At 40.3% G+C, this 15,523-nt stretch overlaps 2 protein-coding genes across 2 annotated transcripts; both read left to right on the forward strand.

Annotated features, from left to right (window-relative positions):
* Positions 1-925: 925 nt before the first annotated feature.
* Positions 926-6,950, forward strand: LOC107377378 (homeobox protein HMX1). The gene is made up of 3 exons (XM_015946913.3): positions 926-1,771; positions 1,967-2,110; positions 3,578-6,950. Exons 1-3 carry the CDS (start codon positions 1,540-1,542, stop codon positions 3,997-3,999), a joined length of 798 nt encoding a protein of 265 aa, XP_015802399.3. The 5' UTR covers positions 926-1,539; the 3' UTR covers positions 4,000-6,950.
* A 525-nt stretch (positions 6,951-7,475) lies between these two features.
* LOC107377403 (homeobox protein HMX1) lies at positions 7,476-8,922 on the forward strand. The gene is made up of 2 exons (XM_015946948.3): positions 7,476-7,783; positions 7,959-8,922. The coding sequence occupies exons 1-2, from the start codon at positions 7,579-7,581 to the stop codon at positions 8,498-8,500; spliced, it is 747 nt and encodes a 248-aa protein (XP_015802434.3). The 5' UTR covers positions 7,476-7,578; the 3' UTR covers positions 8,501-8,922.
* The last annotated feature ends 6,601 nt before the right edge of the window (positions 8,923-15,523 follow it).

Here is a 15,523-nt window from a genome sequence, read left to right on the forward strand (position 1 = left end):
ATCCTGCAGTTTGAGGCTATTTCTGGGCTTCAGGCTGACGCGGATCTTTTGGTTCCACCTTTAAGAGGTGAGAACTTCCACAACGTCTATAGATCACATCTCAAAGGTTTCTCAGTTCTTGAACTTTTTGGAGGAAATTGTGAATCAACATTTAGGCAAGAAAACACACACACACACACACACACACATACACACACTGTACTAATACTATACTTTATATAATTTATGGATTATTATTATTATTATTAATTTTTTAATTCTGTGTGTGTGTGTGTGTGTGTGTGTGTGTGTGTGTGTGTGTGTGTGTGTGTGTGTGTGTGTGTGTGTGTGTGTGTGTGGGTGTGTGTGTGTGTGTGTGTATGATTTTCTTCTTCTTAGGAGTAAGTGATGTTAAAACTAGGTAGGAGATTATTGATAATCACAATATAATCAGATGTTTGATTGAAGAAATACAAGCTAAGGCACGTGCTGGTTTTAACATTGTTTGTTAGTGTTTTCATTTATTTATCTAATGAGGTTCAAACATCAACACCTAAAACACAATAGTGGTTGAAGCCAAAGATAAAAACTGAATTAAATTTAGACTACAATGCATCTGCCACCACAAAAGGAAAGGTAAACAACGGAAAAGCATGAAAACAACGAACTGTTGAAAAAACATTCTCAAAACACTAAATTACCGTAAACATTTATGTATAAATAAATAAACCTATTTATTTAGTTAGTTATTTGTTTGTTTATTTTACAGCTCTTCTTCACTGAATATAAACCAAAAGTAGAGGCTACAGCAAAGCTAAACAGAAAATGTTGTTTTCAAAAGAAAAATGCTGTAAACAAAACTCGTAAATACAAGAAAATTTAGCCACACTCAAGATATCCAATAAATAATAATATTATACATAAAAATAATTTCCTTAGAAATCTCTCTCTCTCTCACACACACACACACACACACACACACACACACACACACACACACACACACACACACACACACACACACACACACACACACACACACACACACAGACTCCATTAAACGCAAACCAGTTCCTTTCTGAACTAAAGACCAACATGCCTTCCTGACTCGTCTGCTCTGTTTTTGCTAAACTGAATGAAGTCGTATCCCACCAGAGGAGAGCAGACTGAAACAGTCCGTGTAAAACTCAACCTGATGTTTAGTTATTAGAGATCAAATTATAAAAGTCGAATTAAAACAACTTCTATCTTGCATGAACAGCAGTAACAGGCGGTAGTGTGTCCTTCATCATAACTCTTCCTCCATCCGGACAGCAGCGTCGGGTTGCTCCTAGCTGACCTACATCCAACATCTCAGCTGTCCCTGAAGGCAGAGCATCACCAGCCAGCAGGAGAAGCTCCTGATTCTGCAGGAAAGCTCTGGATCTCCGGAGTATGTCGGATGATGGTGCAGGAGAGACTCCTGGGGGAAAGCACGATCCTCTCTAAGGAATGATTCGCGAATTAAGCTGATGCGGATTTTAGGAGTGAAACCTATGAAGGAAGGCCCGTGGGGTGAGGATGATGAGGAGGAGGAGGAAGATGCTGGACGATAAAGAGCCGAAACTGCGCGCTTCGCTGAGAGGATCTTCGTTTTTTATAGAGAATTTGCTGCGGGCCTCTGGAGGAGATTCCTCATCAGCTGATGATGAAGGGGAGAATCCAGGAGGTTGTGATGGATCCGAACCGACGGAAACGGGAATTCTCAGGAAAAGCTGGACCGCTCCAAACGCGGAGAACGGCGAATCTACAAGTAAAGTCGCCTTCATTTACCCACTTCATCACATCTGAAGTGAACACGCGTGAGCATAAATAACAGCCGCTTGCAAAGCTGTTAAAGTCCCAGTTTAACTGGTTTAGCAGCCTAAATCTGAATCTGAATCATTTTTGTGCCTATAGTCTCTGGCGCAAGTGAAGTTTTAGTCCCCGTTGGTGATTTCTCACGCAGGTTCTCATGGCAGCTCAGATGAACCTCCCGCGTCTGCATATGCACGGGATTCCCCGGGTCTACCGGGACAGCCCGGGGAAGACGGGGATCGGGAGGAGACTGGTCGGTCTTCATGTGTCTCCGCCGAGGACAGCTGTGAGACAGGTGACCCGTGAATGGGAAAAAGAGTCAAAACTGGCAGATTCTTTTAGTTTTTGTGTATTTTTATATATAGAAGAGAACGCATCAGCAGTACAGCTTTATTACAGGACCAGGGGTGTAGCTAACAGTTTCGAGGTCTGGGGGCAATCTAAGTTGTTTCTTGTTAATAAATATAATGAAAAATAACTGTAAACTTCAGATATTAGACATAAATAACTTTTTGCCCACCCCCTAAAAATTATAGAATACGGACTGTAATGTTGTCATTTGCGAGTGTGTTAATTAGCAAAATACCGGCCACCAAACAGATTTGAATACAAATCACAAGTCAAGGTCAATTTAAATCCCAGCACCAATTCACTCTACAAATACAAGTGATGAATATATAGCTTCTACCCAAATAAAAACGGCTGACACATCTAATTCACATTAGCAAACACAATAAAAGCAACAACTCTGTCAGTTTTGCCAATGAGTTGAAATGTATTGTGGTATAGCCGAGAGACATCCCGATCACATATCATGCTAATTCTTGTAAAATTATGCAACTTCATGACATTACATTAAAGACTTGACCAAAACAAGTATAGTTCTAGCAATTTTCAACACACGGTCTTCATTTCAGCCGTTGAAAACATGGAGCAATGGTTTTATTTGATGGGCCAAAGGAATAAAGTTAGTTTTCTACCTAAATATCTCACTGATGTGTTCTCTGCTAAAATCTTGCTAATATTGGTTTAAAAGTGAAGTGCAGGAATTAGCTTTAGCTACAGAATAGGTCTGTTTCTATGACGTTTTACATTAAACTACACACCGTTGCATGTGTTAATCTCAAACATGTGTCACGCGTTAACCCCTTCTTGTTATAGCACACATTTTAATGGGGTGACGGTGGCACAGGCGCATGCTTACCCCATAATTGGAAGGTTGCAGGTTCAAGCCCCGCTCAGTCTGTTGCTGTCATTGTGTCCTTGGGCAAGACACTTGCCCACTGATGGTGGCGCCAGTGCTCAGCAGCCTCGCCTGTCAGTGCGCCCCAGGGCAGCTGTAGCTACATCATAGCTCATCCCCACCAGCGTGTGAATGGGTGAATGACTGATTGTGTTGTAAAGTGCCTTGGGGGGTTCCAGGACTCTAGAAGGCGCTATATCAAATACAGACCATTTACCATTTTTAATCAGCATTTGAAATGTCAAAAGTTTCATAAATAATTTTTACAGTCTGATTTGTGTTGTCTGGTTATTCTCAATCATATTTTTCATCAGTTTAGGACTCGTGTGAGATTTAGTCCCATAAAGCTTCAACATCTTGTCATGTTGCTATTTTAACTAAATGCAAACATCTCATCCTAGGTGTCTACAGCTAGTTTAGATGTTATGGTCGTTTATTTTTTTCTGATGCATAAATTCTCATTTGTATTAATGTCACATGACATAATACATCACAACGTTCTTCTGCCCTTGAACTCAGGAGAAGCACAAGTGGTGAGGAAGAAGAAGAAGACGCGAACCGTGTTCAGCCGGACTCAGGTGTTCCAGTTGGAGTCTACTTTTGACCTGAAGCACTACCTGAGCAGCTCTGAGCGAGCCAGACTGGCTGCCGCCCTGCAGCTTACAGAGACCCAGGTGAAGATCTGGTTCCAGAACCGAAGGAACAAGTGGAAGCGTCAGATCAGCGCTGACATGGAGGCTGCCAGTGTTCTTGTCCCCTACGTGGTTCGCAGGGCTCCTGTGCAGTATCATGAGGATGCTGGTCCATCTCAGACCCTGAGCAGCCTTCCTCACATGTCCTCACCGGTCCTGACTCTCTCAGATGCTGTCCCACATCCTTTGATCCACCACTTCATCCATCCAGTACCAATCACAACACCTCAGATGAGTGGACTGGTGTGACTGAAAGCAAAGGGTCAGACCTCTTTTACCCATTGTAGATTGCCACTTGAACAACCTCAGGTTGGAGAAATAAAGATCATTCTTATATCTGTGACGGTTTTCAGTCATCCAGGTCATTGTAGTCTAAGGAGCTTTGAAAGAAAAGCGTCTGGACTTCTTTGAGTTGCTTGAAGACGTTTCACCTCTCATCCGAGAGGCTTCTTCAGTTCTAAGCAGTGTTGCCAGATCCAAAATCCCACAATATCGTACAGAGAGGCCTAAATTATCGTTTTTCAGTACAAATTATCGTACATTATAAATTTGATAACAACGTTCTATACACGACTAAATATATATTGGAGTGAGGAATTGGCCACATTATATAACCTTACAGTTTCTCGCGAGAGTAGGCCCTATCGATGTGATTGGGCTATTTATTGTACAGACCCAGAGTCAGTTTTTGTAATGGACACAATAGCATAAACCTGTAAGCACTGAGGTGAAATCTGACTTCAGAACAGTTTAAAATTATGTAATTGACTTGGGAAAGCCACAGCAAAAGACGGTGTTACTAGATGCAATGTGAAATTATCGTACATTTGAGGATTTTTGAAACTATTGATCGTACATCGTACAGAGCCCAAAATTATGGTACAAATACGATAAATATCGTACATCTGGCAACACTGGTTCTAAGGTCAAATGGTGGAGAGTCCCAGATTCAAACCCAGTGGGAGTTTCCCCCCGAAGAGGGAACAAAAGACCCCCTGATGATCTTCTACATAAACACATGAGCCAAGGTGTGAGGGTGGGTGTGGGTCCTATTCAGCCAGAGTTTCAGGTGAGCTCATTGTGAAGCCTGGCCCCACCCTATCATGTGAATTCCTGAGGTCAGATGGCCCAGGATATGCGTGGGCGTTGAGGCATCTGGGAAGGGATCTCAAAACTGGATGGCAGACAGTTGAAGTCGTAAACCACCGCCTCTGTTCAAAGATGGTTGCTCACAGTGGACATAAATGGCTTCCTTTACTCCTCTTTCAAACCATCTGTCCTCTCTGTCCAAAATATGAACGCTGGCATCCTCGAAAGAGTGACCTTTGTCCTTTAGATGCAAATGAACTGCTGAGTCCTGTCCCGTGGAGGTGGCTCTTCTATGTTGTGCCATGCGCTTGTGAAGTGGCTGTTTGGTTTCTCCGATGTAGAGGTCTGGGCATTCCTCGCTTCACTGTACAGCATACATACATACAAAGATCATTCTTATAAAATTTACACGCTAATGGCTATCAATTACCATATTGTTTTGCCTTACACAGTTACTGTAATTGAAGTTTCTCCAGGCTTCACAGGAAATAGCGACTGCTAGCTGCTGCTAATGCTGTCAGTGTTTTAGCATATTCATGTTGTTCAGATTAGACATTATTTTCTCCTAATTTAAGCTGTTCAATGAGCTACATATACCAGGTAACACGGTTTCCATACATTTCACGAAGAAGTCCATTTTAGAAGATCTGAACTGTTCTTTTAAAGGAGGAGAGAAACCTGAAAAGTGTGAGTCACTTAAGCTTTATCAGTCTGATCCTCTGGATCGTATGAATTTTATTTCCAACGTTCTGCGTATACTCAAGAATTTCCACTGACAACATACAAAACCACTTCAAATCGGTTTCTTAAATTCTTTCTGGCATAATTCTCCAGGTTTTTCATCTCACCCCAAATGTTAAGCTTGTCCGTAATTTAAAACATATCAAGCTAATTTAATGGAAGAAATCGAAACACAATCGTTTAAAAAGAAAAGAGCTTTTGATTATTTTATTGTTGTCACTTGCTATTTTGATTGCTAGCAGAAAGACATGTTAACAGTAATGTTTAGCACTCTTCTTTCACTTTACATCTACTTAAAAATTTGTAGGCTATAGTTTTGTACACTTTATGTTCACATAAATAAAATATTTGAACCACATGTTACACTATTTGCCCCTTTGTGTGGTTTTGACATGAGACGTTTCATTGAAGACAACCAGTTAGCTAAATTCAGATCTTAGAAATGGCCATTTTGATGTTTGTTTCTGTGTAAAAGTTAATCCACTATTGGACCATCCAGTTGTGGGTGTCACCGAATCGCTGCATGTCCCCTTGGTCTTCCACTCATTACACACTCACGTATTTATCAACAGAACACCCCTGACGTGAGACGTTCTCTGCTCAGTAATACCTGAGAAGGAGAAACAGCCGGCTGCTACCACTTCAACTTTAGGACAAACTAACAGAGTCCCAAGAAAAACACCATTTGAAGTCACGGCCAACAGACATTTGGACATAGAAAACGGCAACTGGTGTCTAGCCCTATCTCGTTTTGTCCAGCATCATGGGTTTATGGTTCTGGGAGAAGCGTCTCAGAGGGAAGATTGGTATTTGCCTTCAAAACCTAGCTTGTCTGCAGATACACCGTAACAGCTGTAAAAAGACAATGCATATTTTTTACATGTAATCTCTGGAAGTATCAATCGAAACTTTGTTAAAAATGAATAAAATGATGTCCAGTCTTTGAAAATTATTGGTGGCTTTGTACCATATAACCATAAAAATCAGGCCTTAACGTACATAGGGCGCAGGTTTAGCGTCTTTGGGGGATGCTATATTAGACGTCATGTTTCCTTCTGGCCAGCTTGGGGTCCTGGTCCTGTTGATGATGTCACACTCGATGATTGGCTGGATGTACGACTTATGGAAGTTATTCTACCATGTTTGAAAATGCTTAGGTAGTAAGTAACACAAATTTAACAACAAAACTGCTAAACTCTTGCCAAAACCTACGTGAAAGAACAGAATCAAAATGTTGCAATACATTTTGGTTGAGAGGTATTGTCGTAGTACGATTATGTCATCTGCAGGCGTAAAACCCCGAGCAGATTCGGAAACTACAGCGCCAGAAAACTAGCAACCGCATTGCATTCTCTCCATGGAATTACAGTAGGATCCTTAAAATCTGAGGAGTCACTCCGAGGTTGTATGCTTTCTGCTCCACAGGTAACAGTAATTTTTTTTAAACTAGCGACAGTCATGGTGATATAGTACCTTGAAATGTATGTACTGCCCCCTAAAACCAGGAAACATACTGCCACTTTAAAACAACTTCAGTCTCCAAAATGTGTATTATTATTAAAATATCAAATAATAATTTTTACATTACAATTCCACTTAAGGCCCCACTTTGGCTAGGGGCAGCCCTGGAGTATTGCAACTAACTATTATATGGTCACATGTCAGAATGGCTGCAATGTCACTTTAACATAACCCAGTTTGAACATTAAAAGAAAATCAAAATGAACATGACTAAACTTTCTCTTCAAATTGTGCTAACATTAGCTTTGTTTTTGTAAGAGAAACGTTTTAGCTAAAACACGGTTGCCAAATGTACATCCCGCCCTCTTGTTTCGGCTCAGCCAATAGAAAGCTGCTAAACCGCAGACTTCCGGGTTCTTAACGAGCCGCGAGCCAGCCCAGGATAAGTGTCATTAGAGGAGCGATGGTGGTGGGAGCGGAGCGTCGCGGGAGCGCGGTGTTTCTGGATTGCTAGCGCGGAGCGGATGAGATGCCATCATGAGCACGGAGAACGCCCCGAGTCGGAGCGCGTGCCTCACCTTCACTATCGATAGCATCCTGAACCTGAAGAAGCAGCGGGACGGGGAAGACTCAGACGGTTTCAAGGTGCAGCGAGTCGGTGGAGTAAAAAACGAGTTTCACAGTGGATATGAGAAGGCTTGGGACGTCCGGAGGACGCGGGACAGCCTGTCAGAAGACACAGGTATAGGACTCTTTACTTTTAGTGATTATCTTTTAAATACGTTAATGTAGTCTTTAGGCTAAGAATAACGAGTAAAGAACAAAAAGTACCGCAGTGATCGTTTTAATGACTTTTTGTTCATTGTTTGTTGAGTAATCTTTTAAAACCCTGAAAACGTGCACATTCTCACTCACAGCGAAGACACGAATCCACCCGGCGAACCGCGGGGACAACACATCCCAGCTTCTCGGCTCCTCTCCCGGGGCGCAAGGCGCGCACCGCGCCGAGGACGCACTGGAGCATCAGCAGCAGCAGGAGGAATCCACGGCGGACACCAGCGCCATGGTCAAGAAAAAGACACGCACCATCTTCTCCAAAAGACAGATCTTCCAACTGGAGGCGACTTTTGACGTGAAGCGCTACCTGAGCAGCTCGGAGAGAGCGTGCCTCGCCAGCTCCCTGCAGCTCACCGAGACGCAGGTGAAGATCTGGTTCCAGAACCGCCGCAACAAGCTCAAGAGACAGCTGTCCACGGACATGGAGGGCCCGCTGGCCGCAGACCACTTCCCCGAGGCGGGGAAGAACGCGCAGCTCGGGGGCTTTTATAAGGACAGCAGCGGCCTGCTGGGAGGCTGTCTGGTCCCCATGCCTGTCCCCGTCCTCTACCCCACCAACGCTGCGCCTTATATCTACTTCTCCAACACAGCCAAATACTTCGGCCTGTTCGATTCGGACTGAGTGCGCGCGAGATCTCTTATCTTGATTATTATTATTATTGTTTAGGTCCAGAGGACCTAAGATCTTGGACCAAAACTAGTCCGGAACACGCATGTGCCACTTTTTTGGTCTCTCTCTATTATTATTATTATTATTATTATTATTATTATTATTATTATTATTATTATGGGGTGTCTAGTAGAAATTTTATCACAAAACGTCATGTTTTACCTATGCGCATTTCATCAGAATGAATGTATCTGCGTCAATTGAGCGAATTATGTTTCTCCGCAAGTGTGTTATTTTTGTGTATTTATGGCCTTATTGTTGTTGTTTTATGCGTTATTTTCACGTTACCTTTCATAAGACTGTTAAACTGTGAATGCAGTTATACTAATGATGAATTTTGCAATAAAATGTGGATTATTTACAGTTTTTACTAATACTGGTTACATGTTGGTTCTGTTTCTATTTTTTTTACTTGTGTGATTTGATGTCTAATCTTTTCACCACCTTCTACTTTAAGCAGTCTTCTTTATGCCTGAGCACCTTAGAACTTTTTTAATCAATGTACAGTACAAATGCTTTTATATTTTATCCCAGAAACAAGTTTATTTTCATATTTGTAAGTTGATTAACACTAAATATTAACACAAAAAACCTGCAGTGACTAAATAGATCCAAATTCTTTTCATCCTCAAGCCGACTGAGGCCCAATCCACTGAAACCAAGTTTCTTAGGCCTAAATGTTAAAAGCAGGGGAAAAATTTTCATAAAAAATAACAAACTAAAACACTGAAAGGTATTTTTATTATTATTTATTTATTTATTTATTTATTTATTTATTTTTGCTTTTGGGATTTCAGTTATAAGTTAATTATTTATAATTGTTTCACCAATTTTAGACATTTTTATATTATTCTTTGTTTTTTTTAAACCTGGCGTTTAAATAATAATTTAGAAAATCAAACGTGCATTCTCCGAGCCTTTCAACACAATGACCAGACTTTTTTGTTTAGTTTTTTAATGTATAAACTGTTATTTTAAATGAAAAGTCTAAATGTGTTGCTGATTATTCATCAAAAGGAGATGAACATTCAGTGAGTTTGACCAACTTTCCTTGAGTAAAAAACAGCATGTAATGAGTTAAAATGCTATATTTTTAGCATGAAATAAAAGTGAAAATGACATAAAGTTACTTCATCTGTAATTTTAACACAATGCAGTTGAAGCCTTGCAAAAGACCCGCTTCACTTTCACAACCTAATATGAATCAGGGCTTTTGATGCTGCCATCTTTGTCTGAAGCTAAAGAAGAAACTTGTAACCTCTCCCTAAACCAGCCAGCAGAGCCGAGTGAGGTTAGGTGTCCTTTTGCTTCTGGAGATATTTAGATTGTTGTCTTCGTAACGGACCCAGAAAGCTGGACTTACTCACTGTTTCCGGGTCACTTCCCCCTTCAGAGCTGGAGCCTCTCGCTGCGGTCTCCCTGTCACAGCCATTCAGGGCCCTGTCTCCATTAACCTGTTCACTCACCCCCTTCCTGCCTGCAGATCCTTTGTTTTCTCCTCTAACATGCTCTTGATCCACGCTGCAGTGATTAAAGACTAAACTGTAGAAATGATTTATTTATACATTTTTAGTGTATGTTGGATTTACAAAATTCAAATAACATAAAAACATTGAAGAATATCACAGTAGCGTTGAAATAATCATCAGTTCTTAGCATAAAACTGCTGGTTTTAACCCATTGATGCATAATGGTCACTACAGTGGACAGGTACTCAAAATTTATGTTTTTGCTATTAAGCACAGCTGTTGAAGACTTTATTGCATTTGAGCACCTCCATTTGGACTTTGGTAAGCCAAGCCAACATATTTCATGTTCAGATTGCACGCTGTCCACTGAGGTGGACATGTAATAAATTATTTGTAAATTAAAAAATTTTACAAAAAATATTTGTTGAAATTTGTTTCATTCACACCTAAAGACGAATGAAAAAATTTGTTTAAAAAATCATGGTTGAAGATTTCATAATTCATGCATCAGAGGGTTAATGATAATATTCTGAAATATCTAATAAACTTTGTTCCAATTGAACTTTATTAACTTTCAGCTATTAAGTCAACTGTTTGTTTGATGCTTGCTTTACATAAATACCACGTTTACACTCTAATTTAGGAAAATGTCCGCTGTCAAATTATTACTTTTAGTTTAAATCAAACAATAAAAGTTGTGAGAATAATGTATTCTATACATCTTAATTCTGATTCATATCTTGTGAAATTTGCTGAATATAATTTGTGTCACACAAGAAAAAAACATCAACTTTGTAGATTTAAATTTGCACCAAAGAGCTGAGACGTATTTCATTTATATCTTTATCTGACATAAAATAAACAGGAAAAAGCTTTTAAGTTGATGTTTGATCAACTTTTTAAAAAGTTTTATTCTAACTTAATTTGTTAGAATGTCCTGCATTCAAGCGCTAGCCCCAAAATAAGACATCTTTTAAAAACGTAGAGATGAAGATTTAGTATTTTTACATGAAAATAAACTACAAGTAAAACAAAATTCATGTATTGTTTTTATTTAAGCAACAATAATGTTCAGGTAATTTTCAGAAACACAAACACTTAATACATTTGAATATTTTACCAAAAAATTTTAGACAATAAATAATTTTTTAATAATTTTTTTTTTGCCAATTTGCACTGATAAAATCCTAATTGAGCTTTTCACAGATTAAATCCGAGGTGTACTGTTGGTTCAGTGTGTGTGTGTGTGTGTGTGTGTATGTGTGTGTGTGTGTGTGTGTGTGTGTGTGTGTGTTTGTGTGTGTACAGTCGCCAGACTTCCTGACTCTCCCGCTGTCGGACACTTGTGAACGCAGCATTGGCTCTTTGTGTCTCAGCACTCTCATCTGCAACCACAAGGTTCAAATGACCACCGGCTGCTGGCGGTCTGCGCCGAGCTAGCCTGAAACCCCACAGCCTCATCTGTCACAGGCGAAGAAAAATCATTAAGACCTCCACCTGATAAAAAGCCAAGACTCCATGTGTGCTGCTCATTTAGAGCTATCAGTGACCATGCAGCACTCTAGTTTCATATGAACTCTACTACCAACTGCGGGCGGAGGCAGAGGCTGTTTTTGCAAGAGGAAAGAAAGTTGTGGGTTATTTTGGGGATGATGCTCACCTTAAGAGCGACGGTGGCACAGGAGTTAAGAGCTCGCCCCGTAATCGGAAGGTTGCAGGTTCGAGCCCCGCTCAGTCTGTCGCTGTCGTGTCCTTTGGGCAAGACACTTAACCCACGTTGCCTGCTGGTGGTGGTCGGAGGGACCGGTGGCGCCAGTGCTCGGCAGCCTCGCCTCTGTCAGTGCGCCCCAGGGCAGCTGTGGCTACATCGTAGCTCATCCCCACCAGTGTGTGAATGGGTGAATGCCTGATTCTGTTGTAAAGCGCCTTGGGGGGTTCCAGGAACTCTAGAAAGCGCTATATCAAATACAGGCCATTTACCATTTAAGACCGTCTTTAGCTGTCAAAACGTTCCTCCAGTCTGACCATGAATGAGCCGAGAAGCACATGGTCTTCATTTAGTTTGAAATGCTCAAATGCAGAAGTCTGCCTGATCCTAAATTACAAGTGATCATGTGGTGCAGCTGAGGGTCTGTGCTGGGAATTCCTCGCAGGCTCTTTGGAGAAATAGATGTAACCGAACCTTTCTACATCTCAACTGTTATTAATGATGCATTTTTAACATTTAAGCGACTGTTCACATTTATTTAAGTGGGTTTCAATGGAACGTTCATGAGCAGTTAATATCTTACCTGCTGTAGATAACTCTTGAGATGGCCTCAGTTTGTAGAAACTGAGACTAATTGTGACCACACTGATGAGCTAACAGTTAGCCACATCAGGACCAGATTCAGAAAAAAGAATAGGAACAATTATTAGTTGTTTTTAGAATATTGCCCCTTTGCATGTGCCGTCACGTCATTGATGGGACCACCCGTCGGCATGATGGATGGCAGAGAAACTGTTTATGTACATTGTAACTCCTGAGAAGCTGGTCAAAACAAGTCAGCAGCCTTGAATTGCTTTTATTTCATTGATTTCTCAGTAGAATGGTAATGGTTTGCTGCATGATTGGCTGCACTAACAGACAAGGTTGTAAACTCATCTTGTCTTGATATTGAATAACTGAAGTAGAACGAAGACGCCAATGAATGGCAGCTGTCAATCAAACTGACTAGCAACCCTCAAAGTATTCATGGATTTGCAGCAAAAACGTTTAAACGGGTAAGATTAACGTTAATGCATTTCATGAGGAAGACTTTTTTTTAGTCAGATCTGGTGTAAAGTGAAGGCTGTTTATCACATAATGTTATAATTCTAGCTAAGTTGGCAACTTGCTTAAATCGGAGAACAGCAGCAGGGAGAATGTAAGCTAACGTTTGTAAGCTAGCTAACAATTCACTTTATTAAGAAGCATTCTCTATGAGCCCAACCTAGCTAAGGAGTGAACTGGGCTTGAACTAGTAGAAACCAGGTTAAATGAGCAGCAGTAGCCCAAGAGGTAGAGCTGGTTGCCTCATGATTGGAGGGTTGTGGGTGCGATTCCAGCTCCCACCAGGGGTATTCTGCGATTGTATCCTTGGGCAAGACATTTCACCCGACTTGCCTGTGTTGGTGGTGGTTAGAGGGGCTGATTGCACAAAGTGGCTACATAGTACCATCACCGGCAGTGTGTGAATGTGAGCGTATGAATAATGAAAAGTGCTATATAAACCCAACCCATTATTATTATTATTATTATTATTATTATTATTATTATTATTATTACTATTATTATTATTATTATTATTATTATTATTATTATTATTATTATTATTATTATTATTATTATTATTATTATTATTATTAATAATATAATAATAATAAAGAAAAACAACCTCAGTTGCCACTTTTGCTTTCTGTTCAATACAGCAGACGTCCACTAGGGTGGACTCATGCGATTAGGCGACGTAGGTGCACACGGTCAATACAACCTATTTCAGCATGGCAGTACAGCTAGTCAATATATATGTAATAATAAGGTAAACCTCGCAAACCATTGCTTTCAAAATAAGATTGCTTTTGATTGCTTCATATAATTTCCTTTTTAACTGCCTTTTAGTTCTAATGCTGTTGTTGGGACATTGAATTATTATGAGCAATCAACTGAAACTATGATAAAGATAGATTTGGAAAAGAAAATATTCCTGTGTTTTCTGTGGAGAGTCACAAATAGCTTGAATTTGATATGAAGTTAAGAACCAAATCTGTGTTTGAAGCTTGTCTCCTATATGTTGTACAGGCTTGCAGACTACATATATCAAGTACATTGAATTACAGAAACCAATACTTGTAAGTCTCCGTAGAGTATTTTAATGATATCAACCTATTTTTATGTTCAGATTTTTACTGTTATGCCAACGTTGGGCTAATTTCAGGAGTACAGATACAACTATTACTGTTACAACCCGTCTAGGAGGGCCGGGTTGTAACATAAAAATGGTTCCATTTTCCACCAGTTCCAAACCACCACACCAGAATTCCAAGTACAATAATTTATTTACAAGATCAAGGCGATGAACTAAGGACGAGGGAGGATTAATAACTCAGGGTGAACCAACGTCTAAAACAATAAACAAAACGCCTCTAACTTCAGAGACAACTGACAACAAACTTAAAGGAAATCATTGACAACCAAACCTACCTCCCTGACTAACCGAAACAGGAGAAAACAGGATGCAAACATAAAAGGCGGTTCACCCCTACAGAATCCTCGAATAGCGGGTAATAGTTACAGAAGCACAAGAGCATCACACAAACACTGAGCATAAAGTGGTGGCTGATTGGAACGAGTGGAGAACGAAGAACCCAGCTGCATCTCATCAGGTTCCCTTTAACAGCTCGGCTGTAGGCTGTAGGAGGGCACCTGCTCACTCAGAGTAACATTTACTAAAAGAACAGTACAAAAAATAAAAAATTATTATGTTCCTTATGACTGTGGTCGTTACATTACTATAAAAAACTATAACATTATTTTAAAATAAAAATTGGACTTTTAATGGCCTACGATAACTTTTAACGTAAAAAATTTGGCACTTCTGGACAAAACTTGGACACTCCTGATATGGTGCAATAGTGATAGTGAAAGAAACATTGATAAAACAGTCCATGATAATCATAAATCACTTTTCAAACACACCAATCAGGAGCAGGGCTGCGGCATTCCTGAACCAGATTTGTGTAATCCACCTATGGATGTTAACACTCTCTCAAATCCACTTTAATCCCTTGGATGACTTTCCCTGATATTTCCATATAACACGTTAACCTTGTTTTACTGCCTGTGTAGGTGTTGAATAACTCCAATAATGAGCCATTCGCCCACAGCTGGAGGAAAAAGAGCAGACCTGCTTTGCCGTGAGCGTTCCTTGTGCATTCTCAGATGGGATTTATTATGACGACCAATTACTGTTACAGTGCCTCCAGACAAGATGTTTAACACACCCAGTACCTGTGAGAGCTGAGCTGAATTTAACTGCTGTGATAATTTGATGGATAATGAACACTGGACTGTTGACAAAGTACATTATGGCAAATTTATTGTGTGTGTGCAACAGATCACCTTGTACTTGTGCCATCTTGTATATATTATTAACCGATTTGTTCAAAAAGCACCTTAATGCTAAACAGCCATGAAGTCAGAACCCTAAAGGAAAATGGGTACTTTTTGACCTCATGTATGTGGCAACTAGAACAAAAACCATATCTTTTTAAACTGAAGCCAATTGAAAAATGCTTCAACGTGGGTTAGGGTTAGGCAATGCCACTGTTGTGTCATGGTCTGCGTCTGCCCCTTCCTTCATGTGCCTCCTGGTGTTTCTCCATCCTCTCTAGGTGCTCCTTTTGTGTCCTCTAGCGCCCTCATGTGTCATGTCTGCATCTTCCTCATATGTCTTCTGGTTTTCCCCATATGCCCCTAGATCTCCAG

Source organism: Nothobranchius furzeri, chromosome 2, assembly GCF_043380555.1.
Source record: "Nothobranchius furzeri strain GRZ-AD chromosome 2, NfurGRZ-RIMD1, whole genome shotgun sequence".
Lineage (NCBI taxonomy): Eukaryota > Metazoa > Chordata > Actinopteri > Cyprinodontiformes > Nothobranchiidae > Nothobranchius > Nothobranchius furzeri.